Source organism: Boleophthalmus pectinirostris, unplaced genomic scaffold (genome assembly GCF_026225935.1).
Source record: "Boleophthalmus pectinirostris isolate CB_2022bp ecotype Guang Dong unplaced genomic scaffold, ASM2622593v1 HiC_scaffold_3, whole genome shotgun sequence".
NCBI classification, from domain to species: Eukaryota; Metazoa; Chordata; class Actinopteri; order Gobiiformes; family Gobiidae; genus Boleophthalmus; species Boleophthalmus pectinirostris.
In genome coordinates, this window is record NW_026571299.1 from 35,148,302 (window position 1) to 35,171,313 (window position 23,012).

General features: G+C 38.0%; 1 protein-coding gene across 1 annotated transcript; it reads left to right on the forward strand.

Moving 5' to 3' along the window:
- The first annotated feature begins 485 nt into the window (after nucleotides 1-485).
- On the forward strand, nucleotides 486-20,937 carry rad18 (RAD18 E3 ubiquitin protein ligase). Its single transcript, XM_020934151.2, has 13 exons — nucleotides 486-652; nucleotides 1,337-1,415; nucleotides 1,488-1,549; nucleotides 1,624-1,694; nucleotides 5,108-5,448; nucleotides 6,070-6,169; nucleotides 9,664-9,851; nucleotides 10,494-10,564; nucleotides 10,799-10,859; nucleotides 14,199-14,315; nucleotides 14,669-14,777; nucleotides 16,935-16,979; nucleotides 20,500-20,937. Exons 1-13 carry the CDS (start codon nucleotides 602-604, stop codon nucleotides 20,573-20,575), a joined length of 1,371 nt encoding a protein of 456 aa, XP_020789810.1. The 5' UTR covers nucleotides 486-601; the 3' UTR covers nucleotides 20,576-20,937.
- Nucleotides 20,938-23,012: the final 2,075 nt, after the last annotated feature.

The following is a 23,012-nucleotide window of genomic DNA, read 5'->3' on the forward strand; positions in this document are numbered from 1 at the left end:
ATAATATGACATGAGCTTCATAGCAGAGTTCAATTAACAAGACACCAGACACCTTTCTCTTGCATTTAATGAGGAAAAAACACGTGTACCCTGAGATAGTGTTTTTAAGACAATTAGAAAATATGAGGATTGTAAGCGGTGGACCCAACTACACATTTACACATTTTAACATAGAAAGTAATTCGACTTCACATGAAAAAATAATAATATAGTATATATATATATAAAAAAAACAAAAAAAACAAAAAAAAACAACAACCCAAAAACAAAACAAAACAAAACAAAAAAAACATTAAAAAAACGCATCACGCTACACACATAAAATATTTAACTTATCAGTCGTCCTTAAGATATATCGTAGAATATTTTTTCACGGCGAAACCGATGAAAAAAAATAAATAAATAAAATAAATAAATAAATAAATAAAAGAGAAAAAAAAAAAGAAAGTAAGAAAACCTCTTACCTTTGGCGGAAGTGACGGCAAGACTACGAACAGAGCTTTTCCTGTTTTCTTTTAGCGGGATAAATTAACTTCTTATTCCTTTATTTAATCCATAAAGTGGTTAGATCGGACTTTATTCTGCTTGGAAAGCATCAGGCATGTCGCTTCATATAGAAACAGACTTGCCATCTAGCTTGGCACCTCTCAAAGTAAGTATCTAGCTAAGTTGTATAACTTTTCTAAATGCTTTTGTTTCTATGCTAACATACGCATTCAGATCCTTGCATGGTTACGACACAGTCAGCTAAGTTACTTACAGCTGACTTTTAAATCGTTATCATATGCGTATTTTGTGCAGACCATGTGAACTTTGGCGACAATCCTGGAACTCACGATAATAATCAGATGTTATGTTATGGGCTAACTAGCATGCTTACGTTGTAAACTCTGACCTTTGCTTTATGTCATGGGTTATTTTTAGATTACAAGCAATAGTGATTACAATAATACCAACACAGTAATAATGTTTTGTGACATATGCAGGATATTTATAGGTTATTAATTTTGCACGACCTTTGTAAATATGAAAAGGAATCTGCATTGCCATTATCAGCTATTAGTGTGTAAAAGCATGCTGAAGTCACAGTACAATATGACATGTACTCCACAATCATGTTTCTTGTATTGTGTGTTTTCAGTCCTTCTGCAGGACAATGTTTCATATAGAGTTCCTGGGTTTATATAAACCATGATTATAACTATAGATTTTACAGACCCTAATGTAAAGTGTGGAAATATTATGTATTTTCCACATGTATGTAACTTAATCCAAACTTTTGCATAAATTCCTTGCATTGGTCTTGCCTTACTAGTTTTTTATTTTTTTTTATCAGAACCTTGAGACTCTTTTGCAATGCCCCATCTGCTTTGACTTTCTAAATATTACAATGATGACAAAATGCTCTCACAACTGTAAGTAATGTGAATATAATATTTGATTACTTTATTTTTCCCTTCATGGTCTAAATGTATGTTTTGTTTTAGTTTGTTCACTGTGCATCAGAAAATTTCTTTCATACAAATTGCAATGTCCAGTTTGCAACATGGTGAGTATGTCAAAGTTTATAAAGAAATCGAACATATCAATATATTGTATACACTAAAAATTATTATCTTTCAGGAAACAACAGAACAAGATTTGAGAAACAATCGTTTATTGGATGATTTGGTCTCAAACTTTCAGGCTGCAAGGTATTTAAATATAGTGTTTTAAATTATGAGTATTCTTTTTTGTTTTGTTCAGAAGAATAATGCTTTGTGACCTTTGCCTTTAAAACCAAAATCCTTTTTTTGCCTTTGCAATTGGTTATGTTATTATTAGCTTAGAATGTTAAAGGCAAAGCTTTGTCCTCCATTTTCTGGAGATTTACAGTAATTGTCCACATAGGTAAAGATGGAAGCATGTGCCATTTAATGTTTATTGTATTCTCCTTTTAAGGATTTTCTTAAATAAAATAGGGATTTTGTTTTAATCAGTGCCGGGCATGCAGGTATCTTATATGACATCTTGGGCCTTTGCATCCTGAGGGCTAATATTTTTATCAGTCGGGATGAAGAGGGCCAATGTATATACCAATGTCCACTGATTTTGAAATTTCCTGTTCACGTGAATTTTCCCATCATTGCATTCTATGTGAATGTGCAATCTTGAATCCATTATAATGATGTATGTCAAACATTATATCAGCGTGAAGTTATTTGAAAAATTATAATTTGTGTGTGTGTGCATGCATATCCCCACAGGCTAATGCTAGCTTTTGCAAAATGCAAATAAACTGATATACTCAGCATCATGAAGGGTCATAGTAGCCCTCGGGATCTGGCTATAATGAATCCTTTAATGCTCTGAGCTCTACTAAGCCATTCTAATCCTCAACACTATTTGTCTCTTGTCTTTGTATGTTTGCAAGCTGTTCCCTTGTAGACTGAAAGTGTTTGTAGTCCTCTCTCTGTATTGGAAAAAAAATAAGTGGATCAGATTGACATGGATGCCCAGGCAGTTTTCAAAAGAGGGTGTTGCCTTGACGATGTGAATTAGGGAGCTCTAGGTTTTGATGGAGCACCAAAGGGAGGCCTAGTTTCTGATGGAGAACCAAAGAGCGGCCTCTGATTGTTTGGATTTTAGTCACTCAACAGCAACCTTACTTATCCTAGTTTTACTGCATGGCATAGAAAAACATACCAAAATACTAGAGGTGATAACCTGTTACAAGTTAAAATATTTTATTTAAAGTTATACTATGTAACTTTTCTCTTGGCTTCTGTCACCTGCTTGTTTCTGTGGATATTGCTTTGCCTTGAATGTTCCACATGCTCTATATGAATGCTCTATATTACATTTATTCAATTGTAGGTTTTATAGTTAGTATATATTATATAGGGAACCTGAGTGTGGGGTTACCTCTGCAGTCTCCACTGATCTAATCTGCAACTTGGTCTGGTTTGGGCTCCATGAAGATAGAAAGGATCAGTACCATACTTTTAAACAATAACATCTATAACAAGCAATAACATCTCCATGGAAAAAAGTATTTGAAGGACCCTCTACCAGAAAAGTTACAGAATGCACCTTTTAAGACAAGAATGTAAGAAACTTGTATGTAATTCCTTCTACAAAATAATTTTAACCATTTGTAAAATAATTAGCTCTTAATTGAATTGTAAGTAACTTGGACCTGTTTACAATGTGCACTCTGAATAGAATCCTACTATTGCAAATCTAATTGCAATCACAGTGCTTATCTGAAAATTCACTGTTAAATATTTGTCCCAGATTTTGCAGTTCTCTGCCAAGTGATAAAGTTTTATAACTTGTTGTCAACTCATCCCTGTGCCAACATAGCTCTTGCTATTAAGATTACTGTTTATATCGACATGTTGCTGAGCTGTGTTATCGGTCTGTAAACCCTGGTACAGCTTCCCCTTTATCAATCAGCTCAATGTTATCATCGTTCCAAAAGGTCTGTCCTGAAACTGAGGACTTGGCGATTGTCATCACTGTTGGAGGGGCTTATGTTGCAGCGTGCACCTCCCTTCTTTAATTTCCTGTTGTCTAGCATTGAGCGTCTGAAAAATAGGATGCCATGATTAGGAAAGCAGAAAGTGCCGTCGTCATCTAGAAATAGACTTGTTGCAGTATGTAATTGTGATAGTTTTGGTTGTCTCTCTGCACTGAAAAGGCTATGCATCTAAAGCAGTATCCGCATTTGTTAAATAGGTTTCAGGTGTTTCTGTGTTATTAGCTGTATGCTAGTAGCCCATTTCACATTCATATCCAACAACAAGTAATGTCCTGCTAAACTGGCCCCCCATCCCTCAAAGTAAGAGCTATTGTAATTTCTCCTTGGCCCAGGATGTTTTGTTTGCACTGGCTTTAAATAGTTGTTATCAAAAGTACTAAACAGCTAGTGATTAAACAAATATGCATTTGAATTGAACTGGAAGGCTTGTCTTGACACAAATACTGATGGATTTCTTCATGATACAGGCTCTGCCTTGACATATCTTTCATGTGGTCTAAAGCACTCTTTCTACTATTGTATTATGATAGATGTGTTCTATCAGGTCACACTATAAGATGGTTTTGTAAAATTAAGGAATTTTGGCCTGATTTTAAGATTGATTTGCCTCTACAGGGTTCAGGGAGGTGTGGCCCAAGTAGCACTCCTCATGTGGAGTTGGTGTGTATTTTCAGGTCACAGCTCAAAAACCTCAAATCACAGCCAACAGCCAATCAGAACAGCCATTTGCCTACCGATTGCTCTTTAACTTTTGCTATTACCACTACAGAGGGTATAGGTGTGAGTACAGTGAGGGTATAGGCCCCAAGCATCCAACTGGCTTAAAAGCCCAACATGTTGTCTCCTTAACTCACATTGTTGTCTCTTTAACTTATAATACTTTTACAGGGTAAGAAGCCAATACAGTTACAACCTGAAAACCTGCAATTGACATTGATATTTACTATACTTGTTTGATAGTTTTTAATACCTCTTTCCTACCTTTTTATTTTGACTTTTTCCTAAACTAGAAACCATTTGCAAAAATCCATAATGTTCTCAATGTTAGCATTTATATTGTACTATTGAATATACAGAGGTACTAAAGTCAAAATAGGGTGGAGACCTATTGACGCCATACATCGCATTTGTCACAGTGAGTGCATAGCGTGCACAGGAGCCTTCCTAATGGGGATAGTAGGCACAAATAAAATGTTTAAATATGGAAAGATGAGTGTTGCACACCTCATTGGTTCCATTTTATTGCCATGTAATGGCCCTGTTACTGTTTGTTTACCATCCACTTTTCCAAGATGCTTGCCAAAGTGTCTGTTTTTCAGGAGAGAGGTGATGGCATAATTGAGCAACTGCAGCCTAACTAAAAGGGCTCAATTTGCAGTATTTATTGCCTGCACGTGTCTTTTCACTTTGAATGTTTTTGAGGATCCTGTGTCCTTAATCAGCTTAGGACTCCTGTCTGAGTGTATTTGTGTCATCTGAAAAAGACAAACACACCCCATATACGAGTGTCAGTGTAAAAGAAAAAAAAAATTGGAATGGGTCGGTGAATACCATTTATTCACAAACCACTTTTCTTTTCACCAGGCAGCAGTTGTCAAAAGCCACGTTTGAGTCTCCTCCGAAGACGCCCAGTACTCCAGCTGTGTCTGTCAGATACAAAACTCCCAGAGAGAAGACCCCGAAGAGCAGCAATGCTGTTTTGAGCCAGTATTTCCAAAAGAAGCCCAAAGCATCTCTTATAGAATCCAAGCAAGATGGTCCCGCCAGTCAGTTGATCAAAGAAGAGCCAATGGATGTGGAGCTGCCATCTGTCCCAGTCCCAGTAGCAGTTAAACAAGAAGAGATACACTTACCATCCATTTACATGGGAGATGAATCAGCTCATTCTTCATCTCTGCCTAAAGATGTGAAACCTGTAATCAAAGGTAATGTTTTGTAGTGTTACAATGACCTCTAACAGAATATAAACTATAAACTACATCATCATTGCCACAAATGGTTGTGACTAGCATTATTGGTCAGGGGTGTTCAAAATTATTAATGGTGTAGTGACTTTGACAGAGTCACTAAAAAGCTTTGAACATTACATTTAAGTCTGTGTCACAATGTAATGTGATGTTTTTCAGGTTGTAATGGTACAAATACTTAAACCTAAAAAGATACTGCCTATGATCTTTTGGGCCAATTTAGTAGGAGGTATCAGAGTCAACAAAAATTGGCCTGAAGGCTGCATTTTGGCCCCTGGGCCATGGTTTGGGCACCCTTGCTCTAGAATGGACTTCATCATGTTGAAATTTATTTACATAATTGGCTGCACAAGCGCATTTCTGAGCAAATTTGGCTCAAATGGTGTAATATTATGGCAATAGTACACAGCAAATGTCAAGCGATTCTGCATTTGAATTCTGAACTATAAAATTAATATTGTATCATTACAATATATGAATGTATGTGTAAATAAATTTGGTTTTATAATTTACTATTGTAGCTCACTGTTATGAACTTTCATTCAATAGCCTAACCTTTTCCCTATCTTTTTTTCCAAGTGGACTGTCCTGTATGCTCAATAAGTGTGGCACAGAATTTCATCAACAAGCATCTGGACATGTGTCTGTCAAGTGGAGAGAAGAAGGAGAGCTTAAGAAGGTAAAATGGACATCTATTGTGACTCGAACAAGAGCCTTTCAAATGGTGTTTGTTCAGCCCATAAATCTCTATAAGGGACATGATGTACATGTGAGAAACGCCTTCACTCTCCTTGAAAGCATTGTAACTGATCGACTACGCTGAATCACCCTCTGTTCGTTGCGAGGATTTTATATAGGTGAAAATGGGCATATGACACAGACATATGTTTTAGTATGCAAACTGCATTAGTCTGTAATTCTTCATGAAATTTTCATGAGGAGGTAAAGCTTTAGCCAACATATCTTAATATACCGTATTTTCCGGATGATTAGGCGGTCTGGGTTATAAGACGCACTGTCGTTTTCCCGAACTTTTTTCACATATAAACCGCACCGGACTATAAGGTGCGTTAAACGAAACACAACAGTTAGGTAAATCAGTCAAACTTTAGTTAATGCGTTTACTCGTTACGTTAACTCTCAACTTTGTTAATTTGTAACACGAAAAAACAAAAAAACTGTCTGAGACTGATAAATTGTCAGCGTATTCACAATAACTCATAATTGTTCGGTTATAACTAAAAATAACACATTAGGGCGTTTTCACACCGCTAGTTCGATTATTTGGTCTGCACCAGGCAATAAAATTCTTATTATGTAGCAAATACACTCCAGTGTGGTCCGCTTTCACACCGGCAAACGAACCAAAACTGGTCCGATTGACGTGTCTCTGTTTCCCGGGAAAACAGCGATACCTCCAGTTACCAACGCCGATGTTCCTGTTAAGACCACGGGCCGTCCTCATCTCAAATTATCATCATGAACTCATAAAACAGCAACATGTAGAACTTTGTACAAACTCACCACATCAGCCCAGAGTTCGGGTAACAGCAGCAGCCAACAGCGCTCACTGTAGCGCGCAGCTCCTCAGGACGGGGCTGGGGTCTGGTCTTTGGTCTTCTGTCGTCCTACAAGCGCGTTGGTCAGATGGTCCGGAGGCTCCATCCTCCATGTGCTGGTTCCAAACGGTGGCGAGCAAGACCAGTGCTTGATGGACTGAGTCCAAACGGGTACGTTCCATCGTCTGCGCGCTGTTTCCGTGCGGGAAAAGCAAGAATGCGCTGTGGACTACAGGTCTGTGCGGGCTGCTCTGGTCCTCCGCGCTCAAGAACTGCGGCTGGTTCCGAGGTGGTGCAGCATCCGGACAGAAGCATGAGTCCAGTTTGGTTTGTTATATGTTGTTCTGAGCGTCCGTCCTCTGCGCATTTGGTTCTTCCCGGGGAAAGCACTTCCTCAGGTCGAGGCTCCCCGCTCCAGCTCCTCTGAGCCCGGCCTGAACCGGAGCTGCCCCCGCTGGTTCGGACTCTGGTTTGGATCTAGTCCGACTGTATTTCTCACACTAGGCTAAAAGCAGGGACTTTTTGAAGTTGTATCAATTGAATAGGCTATTGCCATAAAATTATTTGGTTTATTAAAGCCTAAAATAACAAATGCTGGTTGGTACATGATCACGGGGAACACCGGGACCTCTCTGTGCGTGCAGGTCGTGAACAGACGTACACACCCCCAATTTTGACTCACTCAGTCTGGAGCCACATGTTCGCACACTGGTACTTGCGCTGATCTTCGTGTGTTACATTCTCTGTATTGGCCATTGTTGGTATAAACTTGAGCATGCGCAGTCTTGATCTTGATCGATGTTTCTTCTGCTCGATGGATAATGTCTGTGAAGTGATGACGTATTTTTGACAGTAAAGTTCCGTCTGTGAATTCGTATTTGTACTGATGAAAGCGTAATCGTAAATTTTCATTTCGTGATTGTAATTCATGACGTCGTAATTTTTCAATTCGTATTCTGATAGATAAAATACACACAATATATTTTATGTACGACTGGACTCATTTGAGAGTTTACAAATATTTATTTTATGCAACTACAGCCAAATATGCACGGATTTCCCAAATACGCAGAGATTTCTATTTTATGCGCACGAATATTTTTGACAGCTTTCTTACTCCATACATCCGGTCTCTTAAGGTAAACTTCTTGCAGCCAGTCGCTCATCTTTTCCTCGTCCACAGGAAAAATGAGGAATCACAGTACGTATTACTCCGCGATGCTCCTGACTACGGTAGCTGTAATGCTGCAAGTGGTGCGGCTTTGTCGTTTACTGAAGTTGTACTGGAACTAGGGATGGGCATTTGATGAAATTTTCTTAATCGATCGTCGGAAGAATTAACGATCGATTATCGATTAATCATTAACGTTTTTATATTAAAATGATCATCATTATTATTACTATCTGCACTACTAATCTGCATAAATAAATTCAACTTTACGACATATAAACCGTAACCACTCTAGAGCCACATCAATCCGTTTGACATTATAATGTGTTTAATTCAGTTTTGCGCAACTCTCACAGAAACGAAACTTAAAACCGCGTCGCTAATTTGCATAAACTCAGTAAAGATAAAACTACAGCTCTTGTGTCGCTGATGCGGTCAATTTCTGTTGGATTAAAAGGCATGATTCAGTGGAATGCAGGTTAGTGTGACCATATTTGTCAAAACCAAGACACCGTACGGGGGGTGGGAGGTGGGACCTCGTCATCGACATTGCGCGACTCTCACCTGGTAAAGCTTTTTCCCACTGGACACCGAAACATATGGTCCTGCTTTGTACACTGTGCACATGGACTCCCACTTGTCCCGAACGCAACGAAAAGCGTGGAATTTCTTTTACAAGTCATCGTTAAATACGCATTTGTGCTTCGGTACGCTGCAGACTGACCGACTGTTTGTGTCTCGCTCCTTCTGAGTGCAGAGAGACACATGTACGGACCCCTGTTTGGTCACGCTACGCACAGCAACCTACATTCGGTTTGTCGATTAAAATGAACATAATCGATGAAATTCTTAATGATCAATTATCGATTAATCGATTAATCATGCCCATTCCTAACCGGAACACTCGCGTAAATTCATATAAAAGACGCTCCGGATTATAAGGCGCGCAGTCGTTTTTGGAGGCTTAAGACTGCGCCTAATAGCCCGGAAAATACGGTACCTTCATACATTACTTACTGTACCAAGTCATAATAATAGGTATGTTCTCTCTTACATTATACTCTTGACACCTGGTGAAGTGGGCAAAACATTTTGCTCATCTATAGTTGTATAGAATAATGCTCTAAATTGTAAATTGTGTGCCCAGAAATGAATTAGAATACTGCATAAGAATAAGAATTGTGAAATTCCATTTTGATTAATTGTTAAATTTCTTTACTTATCAGTCATCATCATAATACATGGCATCAGGAGGAAAGATTCATCGAACAATTAAGCTGATGAGTGAGACAAAATCTGTTACCAATCCTGTTAGAAAAATTATGTCATTATCTCTGAGATACTCGGGGGAGGGGGGTATACTGGGGTTACCCGCACACGTGTTAATCCAAAGTTACCTGATGTCATGTGGACATTAATAACCTCCATGCTCTGTATTTGCAGTTCTCTTGGAAAGTCAAGGCGTCCAATGGCAAAACTGGTGTACAACCTGCTCTCTATGCAGGAGCTGAAGAGGCGCCTCAAAGACTGCCACCTGTCAGCGCAGGGGACCCGAGAACAGCTCATCAAGAGACACCAGGAGTTTATCCATATCTACAACGCACAGTGTGACTCGCTCAACCCTAAGTCAGGTACCAGGGGCTATGACGTACAAAGACTGAAATGTAAATACAGTCTGCACTAGGCTTTATCTATTTTCACATACTGTATTTGAAACAGCAACAAGTAACATGAGCTGAGCTGTCTTGTCTTATCTGATTTAAAAGAAAAGTCAGTTAAAGGTGCACTATGTAACTTCCTTGGTGGAGGATCTGATATTCCTTTGCCTGGAATGTTCCACAATATGCCATTAAACATATTGATTTAGTTGGAGACAAGGTTATGCCATAAGGTCAAGGTACAGGTCAGATCTGTTTAGAGGTGATCTCGCTAACAGTAAGAATTTATGTTTTTCCAAGTAATTTTTTAGCAATTAAAATACAAGTAATGTAGTAAATGCTATATATACAGTATGTGGACATTATAGGAAAAATAATATAAGCCCCATGGAGACAATCATCTTACCCCACACCATAAAAGTTACATAGTGTACCTTTAATATTGTTTTTAACATGTTTTCATTAGCTACATATGTTGTTTTATAGGTCTGCTATTAATATGCAGCAAGCAAGAATACATTAAATATATAGTTTTACTTTATGAATTCAGCTGTAGCATCACAGCTGGTGAGTCATATAAATCCATATAAATCCACCCATTTCTTGTTTTAACAGTGGAAGACATTGCCAAAGAAGTGGAGGCCAATGAGAAGATGCGGGTTAAACTGAAGGAGAAAGCCAAGCCTGTCAGTGCCATTATCTTCTTTTATGATGAGTCTAAAAATAGTCACTTTAAAGTTGTTGTAGCATGTGGGGGTGTTGATCTTATAAACAGATGCTACAAGAAAGTTGCACATACTTAAGAAATTTAGAATGAATACTACCTTGCCACCAGGGGAACACATAACTAAGCACAATTCTGTAAGGGTATTTTTATAGATCATCCATACTATCATTTTTGTCTGTCTTATTTCCTGCAGGTAATGGTTTTCTCCAAGGACCTGTCTGAGAAAGATATTGATGACATGCATTCAAGTTATAGTAAGTTTTGCATTTCCTTTTCTACTCTACAGTGTTTCTAAATCTTGAATTAAATATGCGCTAGACCAGTTTTGAACAGGTTTGTTTAGACTGGTCATGCCTTACTGTTATTAAACCTTGCTAAAAATATGAAAGCACTATTGTTGGAGGTATTTCTAATTAATGCTCCTTTCTGCTGTAATTGCCCTGTTCATTGAATGGATGTCCTCTTCTGAGAGCTACATTAGTAGTATTGGGAGAGCTGGCTTGTAGAGTAAGCAGATTAATTAAGTGCCTTAATCCTCTGTAATTAACTAGATAACCATGGTTTCCATAAAAGATTTACTGATGTTTTTCGCATGTTTTTCAGTATGAGAGACTATATTATATGTGTCAGAATTGATAATTATTTGTCTTGGTGGGTAGTTTTGATACTAGTTTTTGTTTTTATAGCCTGAAACCTATGGGATATTTAAAATCATAAACAGAACTACATTTCAGTAACCATGTTTATGTTGACTCATCATTTTTAAATGTTACCCCTGCAACTTACTCATACAACTTTCACTGACCATACTAAATATTAAACCTTCTTTAAGTTATGTCTGTCACACATCTGAAAAACACTTCTAGAATTAAAAGCAGCCTATTATGGAGTACAAGATATTTTATTACACAATATATGCTCTTGTCTTCTCTGCATATGTACAGAGAGATCTTCAAATAAAGCCAGGATTTTAACTTTTCTCTGTGTGAATATGTAAGTGAATATAGCCTGAATACCAAGTCCGTTAACTCTGAAGGTTAATGGCCCATTATAAGTCCATCCATGTATAGGGACATTTGTATCAGCGCAGGCTTTCAGGTGACGTATATGTCCAAGGTGCTGTAAGTAATGATTCATTATTGTCTAATCACTTCTTCCTAAAAGCTGCCGTGATGACTCATACTAAACAATGCAGGGCACAGACCACCAGGCAGAGCTATTTCAACATCACTAATTTATAGCCAGTAAGGATATCAACAATGAAGTGTACTTTGCATCTTTATTTTTATACAACAAAAAGCTTACTACTTTTGTGTATTGGATTCATACATTTTGGCTATTTCATTTACACTTATTTTTTATTTAATTGGACTTTCCCCATCCCTTCCAAAGACATGCACGTGTTAGTGTTTATTAAATTGTTGCTATTACTATTACTATTACTATTACATCTACTTGTAATTGCTGGAATAGGCAATTTAGCATGGTTCTATTGGATACATTTGTCTTCCTTTTGTGTATTATCTTGTGTTGGTGCCAAAAATACAAGCACTTCAAGGGGCTAATAATTTGTGGCTAAAAAAATACTATATTACTGAATAAACTGCACCAAAATATTCAAACTGTCGGTTGGGTTTATATGAAATGTTGCTTAAGGTTGTAGAGTAACTACATTACATTTCTATTACACTCTTCATGGTTCTGTGGAAAAACTTGCGTCTTATAGCTATGATCTTATTTTCCTCATAAGATGCAATAGGGACCTGTTATTTAAGCTGATAATTATCTTTGTATGATGCTTGCACCGCTGTGTTTTGTCACTGTACACTCTTGGCTTAATTACCTTTAATGACAAATAACCAGGATGGTGGGCTGTGCTGCACGTCTCTATGGGAGTCTGACTAGCATAGCCTTTCGATTTCTCCCTAAACCCAAACACAGCCATAGGACCACTGTGTTCCCGTATGAAAAGGTTATAGCCTCGGTCACACACCCTCAGCACTGATACGTGGTGTCTCCTCTGCATCAGGAGAATGCGAAAATATTGCATCTTAAATCTGTTCTGCTGCCTTCCCAATTGTAAGTTCTGCTTCTGCTCCCCAACAAGTTCAGTCTAAATAATTTGTCAAGGACTCCATGACTGTGTAGCCCTGGACAACAGCTTGTTTATTGCTAGTATTGGATGTATTGTGCCTCAGAAATATTTCAGTACAAGTAAGTAGTCTTCAAAAAAACAAAATGACAATCTTGAATTAAAATAGCTTATATTGTAATATTTGTGATGATTTTGTATATTTTCACCTTACATTATTGAAAAACTTGAGAAAAGGTACTTATTCTAATGGAAAGTGATTTGACACTCCAAGTAATAAAGTAAAATTCTTGATTGAAGTTAAAGACTGTGAAAATAGACTAAAATAAAAGCATGTTTCTTAATTTTGGTTGTATTAATTGCACTGAAACGTGTATAAAATCATGTATCCTTCCTCTGAGAGGGCTTCCATCTTCACAAACCTGACCCTTACCTGGAATCGTAAAGTGCATGTTAGTTGCACAAATGCTAGGTACAATTCAAGGTAGCTTCCCTTCAGCAATGGCATTTGAGAACACCTTTGGAACATGTGTTGACATGGTGGAACAAGATAAAGAGCTTGTTGAAAATAACTCTGCGGAGCTAACTTTACAATGGGTCGACAAATGACTGTGACTCAGAGAAGGTGAGTTCTAAAAATAGTGACTCTACAGGCTGCGATAACCTCTTGATTTATCAGACAGGGATGTGGATGACTCACTCCGACAGAGACAATGGAGAGTGTAGACAGGAAGGTGAAGGGAAATAAATAAGTAAATAACTCAACCAATTATTGAATAAGGCTCACTACTCAAAATAGGGATTGTCTGGTATCGATTTTTTTCTGCAGATACCAATATCCAATATCTTGTCTTACTCCTGTGGTGATAGAGGTATTATGCTTTTACAATCTATAGCAAGGCCCAAAATTATGTTCACAAATAAAATTTCACTTTTATAAAAATATTAACATAATGTATTCAGTTAGGTTATAAAATCTTTAATTGCATGTTTGTGTAACCACACAATCCCAACTATTTCCATTTTAAGTCACTACTCTGTTTAAAGACTCATCTGATACATTGAAATAAGTGCAAAAAAGGAGACTGGGACTTCTGAGAAAAAAACATGGCAAATATAGACTATATTTTGTGTATCAAACGGATTTCTGGGTAGAAACCCCTTTAATATTGCAATACTGATTTTAGACTGTGTCTCAGTCAAGTGTTTCAGGAAATCACTGCTTCAATAAATACTTAAGTATGTCAAGAGCACCACTAAAATCAAAAAACACAACTATTTCAAGGTTCAATTATTGTCTTGTCTGTTTTTCTACATAAAGATTCTGCATGCTGATTCTAGAAGTAGCACCATCCAGGGTGTTTCTCGAGGCATGAATTTATAACCTTAACATTATTTCTGAAGAGCTCTATTTCCACTATAAAGGTCTTCTATGGCTTTACCCTCTCTTAAATGTTTCTGCATATTGACTGGGCCTGCTGCTGTGTGCTCTGCCCCACAGGGAAGCAGCACAGCAGGGACTTCTCGCGTCTCATCGCCCAGGTCCGAGGACGCCTGCAGACCACCAAGCCAGCAGGGGTCACCGCAGGGCGAGAGGAGGTGCACACGCCCACCCCAGGTACAGCTGTGTACATTGACTTTGCACACAGATTATAAACTTCAGCAAATGTGCTGTGCCAAGATCACCTTGAGTTGTGGTAAAAATAAATATACCCTTTAGAATGAGAGATTTAGTTTTTTCTAACTTTGAAATTAATTACAGTAAGTTGAAGAACAATATACAAAGAAGTGAAACAAGGCCAGTAGATATAAACATTGATATTATGGGATTGCCTATTAATTTGACCTGCCATTGTTATTATGTCTATTCAAAGGCATGTTCATCGATCATAGTGCTGTGTTAAGATAAACCAAAAGTCCTCATTGATTTCCCCTCTCTGATGTTTTGTGCCTCTTGTTGACACATTATAGCCTCAAAGAGCAATGTAATCGACTTAAGAGACAATACTTCTGATGAGGAGCTGTGTTCAAGAGATCTCTTGTCATCAAGTCCCACGAGCAGCGAAGTGTCCATCAGCAGGTGGGAATACAAATCTATACTTCAAGGTCCACTATGTAACTTTTTGGTAGTGGGTCTGTCACCTTCTTGTTTCTATGGAAATGTCATTTCTCTTCTTGGAATGTTCCAGAGTATGACATTAAACAGATCTGCATTACATTTTTTTCTATTGCAGATATTTTTATTGCTCAGAAATACCTTTAAAAAAAAAAAAAGGCATTCTGACTGTGAGCAGGGTTGCCACTCCACAGATCTGAACTGTAACTTTGCCTGGTTTAATTTCCAGGATGATAGAAAGGTTTAATGCCATACTGTGAAAAATTCCAGACAAAGCAATAGCATCTCCATGGAGATGAAGCATTTGAGGTTTTTAGATGTAACCTGCATGAGACTTTCAATCCTTGTGTTTTGGTCTGGGGGAAATTAAATACAAGTCCATTTCCTGTCCATTTCCTGAGGCCTCATCTTGTAATTAAGAAAGTAGCTGTCCCCAGGCACTCAGGTACCTGCTGCGTGAAGAGCTGGAGAAGTTCAGAGTAAATGTCAATCCCATGTGGACAGTGAGCCATTTGGAAAATGGCTGTTTTTCCCCTTGCTTCTAATTGTGGAAAAATGTAATACTCCTAGTACAGAGAATGAGAATTCTGGTATTAACAATTGTTCATTCATGCTAATTCTTTTCTCTTTTACAAGCTCTTCATCATTGTCTCTATGGTTATAATTTCTAATCTGTGTTTAATTGAGTCTTTATCTCCTTAACCTTCTACAGGCTGAGATAAAAAGAAAGGAAAACAAAATTACCTGGCATTTTGTTCAGCATTCCTTTGACCATGGGGGTAAAACAATAATGGGAAACACTGACAGCGATATCTCACCTAGAGTGCCTTTGCCCATGTTGATCTTCCTATTACCATAAACATCAAACCGTGCTCTCAAAACATGTGGGCGACTGATTTGACCGCTGCAAAAATGCAAATGAGAGTACTTCTTCCCCGGTACCGTGTCTTTTGTTCGTGGTAGCTCTGACTCCTCTATATATGTGTGTCATGGTCGATTATACTGTAAAGCACTTCAGGAATATGGAAATTAATGTTTTAGACTGGCCGTATATGCACTGATAATAAAAATATATTCTGTGTGTGTGGAGTGTAGAACTGCGTAGGTGACTTGGGTGAAGGGTTGAAAAACTTACCCTTATAGCAACTTCCCATCTGCAAAAGGACATAAAAGATACTGTGTTTCTCATCTATTTTTCAAGTGATTGCGTCTGCACATGCAACTGTAGCCTCAAGCGTAAAATCATCCCTAGAAATGATATTTTTAAGATTTTTGCTTCCCTAAAATATCTGATTCTTTATCCTGTATTGCTGATTTCCAAGGTTAGTGGTGTGCCTTGAGGACCAAATGAGTGGGCTCTGTAACTGATCAGGTGTAACATTATTATGTCCAGCAAGTACTAAAAAATGTGTTATCTCTCATGGTATCTGTTTATGAATGGGCAGCTACTGAACAAGCAGAAATATTTGAGCCTGTTTGATAAGGACAACTGGCACACTGCAGGGGAACAGATTGAAAAGGTGAAATTTAATAGCTTTCGAAAATGTTTTTAGAGAGCATGGTTTCACATTTCATTCAAACAAGAATACATAATATTAATAATTGTCACTGTGCTTGTAATTAAAATGCCTACTTACTACCGAATCTTCATTATGCAAGTGGATCAGTGGATACTTGAAGTGTGAGACAAAGTTTAAGGGGTACTTGAGACAAAAGGCTGGACACACTGAATTAGCTAACTGTATTTAAGTGTCTCTTTGGTATGTTTACTTTCATACGTATCACACCAAATTTCGGACTAGACCTGGACCAAACCAAATCTACTATATCTGGAATAAATAATGCTCAAAAGTTAACACATCCTAAAACTGCAGTTGTTGGGCTGTCTATAGTCTAGTACTGAGCTGCTTGCAGGTTATACACAGTCGGGTGAGTGTCTTGGGGTTACCATATGTCCACAGCAAACAGACAGGTGGTCATATCTTATTGCTCTCTTTCGGCCTTTGATTTTCATGGTTAGCAACCTTGCACAGCGACACCTGCGATTGCAGTCATTACCAAGTACTGAAAATTCAAAATCTCTGTGAATTTTGATTGTGTTCCTGGTTTCCTCTTTTGCAGTTCCATCTCCGACATCTTTGGTCCAGAGCTGCCACAGAAATCTGAGTGAGTTATTCTGCTGCTGCAATGATGAATGTATTTACTTTGTCACCTTCAGATACTTGCCGTTCCATATTGATATATTTGACGATACTATCTATAGCTGGCAGGAGAATGGTCTTTGGGTCAGTGAGTATTTCCAATAGAATAGTTTAAACCTAGATAAGCACACATCGCAGAGTTTACATAAGCAGTCTAACTTATATAAGCTTTAATAACCCTGTGGTTTTTGGTGTCATTTGTACAGTCAAGGCAAAACATTGTCTTAGCAGTTAAAATATGTGCAATAATACGCACTGTGTAAAGGGCATCAGGAACATGGTCCAACTTGCTGACCTATTCCTATTTTATTGCGGAAGTTTAAGTATTTTTGGGAAAATGCTTTCATTCTATTTCTCCACTCTGTTGTTCAATACTGGTTCAATACTGGCTGAGAAATAGTTCAATTCAAATAACATTAGCATGAGAGCCTTTTATCTTTTCAAATTGAACTTCATTTTGTTGTTGTAGCTGAAAATATTAACTGTAGAATATTTGATGTTAGTAATCTGTGATATTTAATGAAGGAATATTATGGCTTGTTAGTATTAAACTATAACATACTCAGCCACAATATTGATCTAAAACAGGTTAATAATTGACACAGGTCCATTGATTTGTTTAAAACAGAGAGATGCTGTTTCTTTATAGTGGCAACCTCAGTTCAAATGTTCATTGTGTAATAATTTTGGTGATAACTGTCCATCAGTCTGCTTCTGGTCTGTAATCGTATATTTCCAGACATGGCATGCCACAACTGCATTTTCATGTCATATTTTCTCTGCTAATGGAAGCAGATGGCCTCATTAAATAACCTGTGAATCACAGTCATGCCCGCACACGGCTCGTCTGCCTTCTCAGATAATCGCTCACTGTCCCTAAAAAACTTCCATGAAAGATGGAGCAGCCATACTGGGTGAAAAAGTGCAGATAAAAGCGTTATCAAAGCCTGGCACTTTCATAAATGTATTTCATAGTGGGAAGCCTTTGCTTTACAGTTGAAAATGACTTCAGATAGTGAAGCCAGCACCTGTTGTGGACAGCCAAGGATCTGCTCCTCATCTCCTCCTGGTTGACCTTCAGGTGAAGTGGACTCTCAGCCCCCACCTATTTTTGGTTGGCACCTTTTTAGTATGCTGTAGTTTCACATTTGTCCTTGAAAAGACTCATTAACTCGATGGAGAGAAGGGAATGTGCTTTTAACCAATATGAAAGAAAAATCTAAACTCAATCAAGGTTAATTTAAACCCTGTCTATCAAACTTTGTCCAAGACCGGGCTGGACTCTGGTCATACATTTTAATAGAGGAATAGTCGGACATTTACTCATTGAGAAAGTCTGGCAAAATTCCTCTGATAGTGTCCCTTTAGCCCTGTGTGGTTCATAGAGATGCCAGCCCCTGTCACCGCCTACAGCGTGATGTACAATAATTATCTACTGAAACACTTGATCTGGCTCTTAACAGCCTCCACATGTACAGCACGGCGGTCTAAGAGCCCCACTCTGCTTTGTCCTTTAGAGAGGATCTTTTATTGAGAGTCCACCACTTTTAAGTCAAGGGTGACACTGGAATGGCTTTGTGACTTGATGCTGCTGTGAGCATTAAAGGCATTAAAGACCCTTTATTTCACTTGATATCTGATGTTTGTCTTGTTAGTCTTCCAGAATCTATTTATCTGCTTCTATCACTGCTCTTCTATTTCCATGTAAAAGGTGCACTATGTAACTAACCAACACCTGCTTTTCTCCGCGGAGATGTTATTTTGCTTGGAATATTTAACAGTATGGCAATAAATGTACCTAGCTCCATGGAGACAAGCAGGTGATTCCACTGGGCCAAGTTCCAAGTCTGCGAAGAGGCAAGCAAGTCAGAATGCATGAATTGGCAATAAAAAACAAAATGGCAGTTTTAGCCATGGCATAACCTTTTTTTTTATTTTTCCTTGGTAAAATTTTCAGAAGGTTGTGTTCATTTTCACTTGAAGTTGACTTCAATACTGTCCCAAACACTGATTTATAAACAATATGAAAAATTGGGTATTTGCATCCTTTTTCATTCAGCAGCAAAACCCTGTGAATGCTGAAGCCACTGTTAATTCAGTGCATTTATTTCCGGTCCATTAGACAGCCTGTTGTTTGAGATAGCAGCCCAAACCGTTTCTCCTCCAGTGAATAATAAGTGTGGATGCCTTCATGTTGGCCTGCCTGCACAGTTCACCCTCCCTCTCTGCTCTGTGCATTTGGTCAAGGGAACAAATGCTAATAAGGAAAAGTTCACTGATTAGCTATTATTGTTTAAGCTACTAGCCAGAAAGAATTCTGTCATTTCAAACTTCACATTGGCAGTTGTGTAGTTTTAGGAGAATATGAGATGAGCGTAAATGAGATAAACCACTATAATGAGGAGCTTTGTTTACAGATGCTTTTTAATTAGTTTGTGACTCGTAAATTCTTTAGGTTGTGGACTTTGTAGTCATGTCATGAGAAAAATCAAAACATAATCAACAACTAAAACAGCAAAGAAACTAGAAAAGCACTCAGAGAGCGCAGACCTCCGCCAAGGACTACTCCCATTTTTTTATATAAATTGCGATAAAATCAGTCTTCTGGATCAGATCCGGATCAGCCTTTGGAATATGAAAGAGGATCCCATTGTCCATCCCTGAGTCAAATTTCATGGGGTTTGGTCAATAATTAACCGAGATATTGAGAAACAACATTTTTGGCCCCATTTACCACAATGTTAACTAAAATTTCAAAGTGATCCAGAATCCAGGATTTCTTCCGGATCACCCCCAAAATGAAATCAGTTCTTCCTTTTCACATTTCCAACAAATCCTGAAAATTTCATCAAAATCGGTCTATAACTTTTTGAGTTATGTTGCTAACAGACAAACAAACAAACAAACAAACAGACAAACGCCAGCAAAAACATAACCTCCTTGGCGGAGGTAATTAGATCAAAGTAAGAGTGTACTGTAGTCTGTGTGCTCTGTGTGCCTCTGACGTGATGTTTTTGGGGGGTTTGGTATCTCACCGTTCCAGATTTTAGCTTTGACCTTATCACAAAAAGAGGTTCCAGTTGACAGTTTTACAAATGCAGACTTGAACAGTAGGTCCTAGATATTCTCCTGGCTTCAAGCCACACTCTGTCAGTCCCACTGTTATCACATACCTACCTTTTCTGCCTTTTATTTTATTGGACTAGTAAATAGTCAGTGCACTAAATATATACCAATAAGTAATATATATTATCAATATAATTCTTAAATCACACATTTATAGATTGGGCTAATGATGTCCAACCTTAGAAGGACTTTATCGATAAGCAAAGTTCACATTAATTCTTAAAATGTAATTTTACTAAGGATAAGAATGTGTAATACTGATTTAATTTGGCTCCATAAATAATGTAAGTAAAGGGGCATTTCTATACTGTAACATTAACTATAAATCTAAATGTCACCTCTTCTAATGTTTTTTACAGGACTGTGGAAACTACACTGTCCAAAATGGGAAAACGTCTCCGTAAACCTCGACTAAAGACTGAAAGAAAGACATAATCAGTGCTCACCAAAGCATGAGGCTTCACCTGGCACTGTCAAAGTTTGGATATTTGCACACCTATCTTGTTTTAGAGGCTTCTATTGAAGTTGTAAATTTATTTAGTTTATTCAAAATAATGCAATACAAGCTGCTTATCTCAGTATTTTTTTGCCTTGAGAAGTACTTCTCAAAATGGTCTTATGTTTGAACTACTGTCAATGCATGTTTTTAATTAAGCCGAAATACTTTCCTGAAAAACATTTCCTTTTGTCTTACAATTTAATGATGTATAACTGTTTGTCTAAATTATTGTTATTTTAGATAATGTTAGTTAAAGTTATTTCATTTTCTCTTTGAATAAATATATTTTAAGAAGTTATCATTATGTGAGTGAATGGTCTTTGGGCCTGGGGCATGTATATTCTGAACTAGTCTTCATTGGGCTGGGCTTTATTAGACAGGAGCGTGAAATGGGTGAAGAGTGAGAGAGATGTTCAGTAAATTTCCACAGCTGGGAATGTTATTCACTGACGGCAGCCCATAGGCTGGCAAATGTGTTACAGCCTAAACTACTTCACTATCTTGTAGCACTAAGCTTCATGTGTTCAAAAATATAGGAGAAAAACACTATTTTCCCCATTTGTCCTTATCTGATTGTACTTTACTTTATAAAACCTTTTTCATAAGAGCCATACTTCCTATTGATGATCTGAAATCAATGAATGTCTTCTAAACTCTTATTTCTTCTTTGCTTGTGTAAAGTTCAAGCCCGTAGTAGGGGTGTAAACACTGGAGATTCCCTGATCGATGTTTGTGTGTCTGTGAGGGCCTGGTTCAAGTCAATGGGTTTGGGATTGGTTCATGATTGAAAGCAGATTTTGCCTGAAGCTTTTAAAGCAATGCATTGACTGTGGGGCTGTCTGTTGTAGCTGAACCATGACAAGGCCAGACGCTGCAGGATGTTGGTGCCCTAGTTTGAGTAAGCATCACTCTCACCTTATTTGTCTACTACTTCATGTCAAGAGGGATATCTGTCTACTGTCTACACATGGCAAATGACTCAGAACCTCCATAAATCTCTTAATTGGACAACATCTCTGCTAGAGTGCTTTTACCTGTGTCTCACAAGCTCTGTATATACACTAAGAAAGTATGGCCAATGGTAATTTTACGCTCATGTACAAGATGGATTACTTAAAGAAGAGGCTGCGACCTACAGGGAATAAATAAGCCTGAGAAAATGGAAAGCGTGCATTATTTGCTCCTAGACAAAGAGACCAAAAGTAGCAGGCTGGTAAACAAGAGAGTTGGTAAGGGTGTCTCTATAATGTTGCCCAATCTGACCTAATCTTTCCCGATTTATTCAACATTTTAAGGACTTTTCTTGCATTCGAAAGATTTTGTTTCAATTGTTGCCATGGAAACAGTCCTAGTTTTTCATCATTCAGTAACCCATGGATTACTGGATGATTAGGTCTGCCTCTGTATCTGCTGTACCATTTTCTAATGCTACAGGCAAAAGTTGCACTTGAAATGGTCTGACCCAGCCATCTAGTTTTTCCAATTTGTTCCTTGTCACTTTCATTTTCTGTAATATGTTCGGTCAATTGGTGGCTGTCTGATAAATCCATCCCACTGATCGAATATAATAGAGTAGACATTTAATTTGTCTGCTTCTATTAAAAACAGAAATGTATCTTTATCACAGCTTTGTCATTCAAGTCCAACACACCAGAAAATGCATACATTAAGTATAAACATTATTAACAATATAAAAGTAAATAAGCACAATAGTCCTACAATGTGCCATTTTCTGTTTCTTTGCACTGGGAATGAATGATTTCTTGTAGATGTTTTTTTAGCCCAGTGGGATTTTTATTGTTTGGCTCAGTAAAAAGGGTTTGCTCTCTTCAGCACTAGGCTCTTGTACAGATCACACACGGGGTTTTGGGCACTGGGGTCATTTTCTGGCCTGATTTAATACATGGGACAGTTTTGTTTTGTTTATGTGGAGGTTTTGCAAGGTGCAGATATCCATGTATGTGTTTATGGTGTTCATGGTGCATTAGACACTGTTCAAACATTGGCACACTGTTACATGCAGGCATTTGTTTTGTTTTTGTACTGCTCTCTCCTCTGCCCTGTGTGTTCAGTGGGTGTGACCAGAACTGGAGCTGATTGGCCAGCTAGCTGCCAATCAGAGTGGAGAGGGCTGTTTAAAAGGAGCTGTGTGCGGCCTCTCTCTCTCTCTCTCTCTCCCTCTCTCTCCGTCCCTCTCCCTCCGTGTATATGGCTGCTAGCCCAGGTTTGTTTGGTTGGGAGGATTGGTTAGGTAAGTTCGGGGATCCCTGTACATTTCACACCATGTAGATTTTTGTTGTTAGACACACTAGTTATCAGTTGTTGCCACCTTTGTTGTTTTGAGATTTCCAAATTCTCTTTTTTAGACCAGGT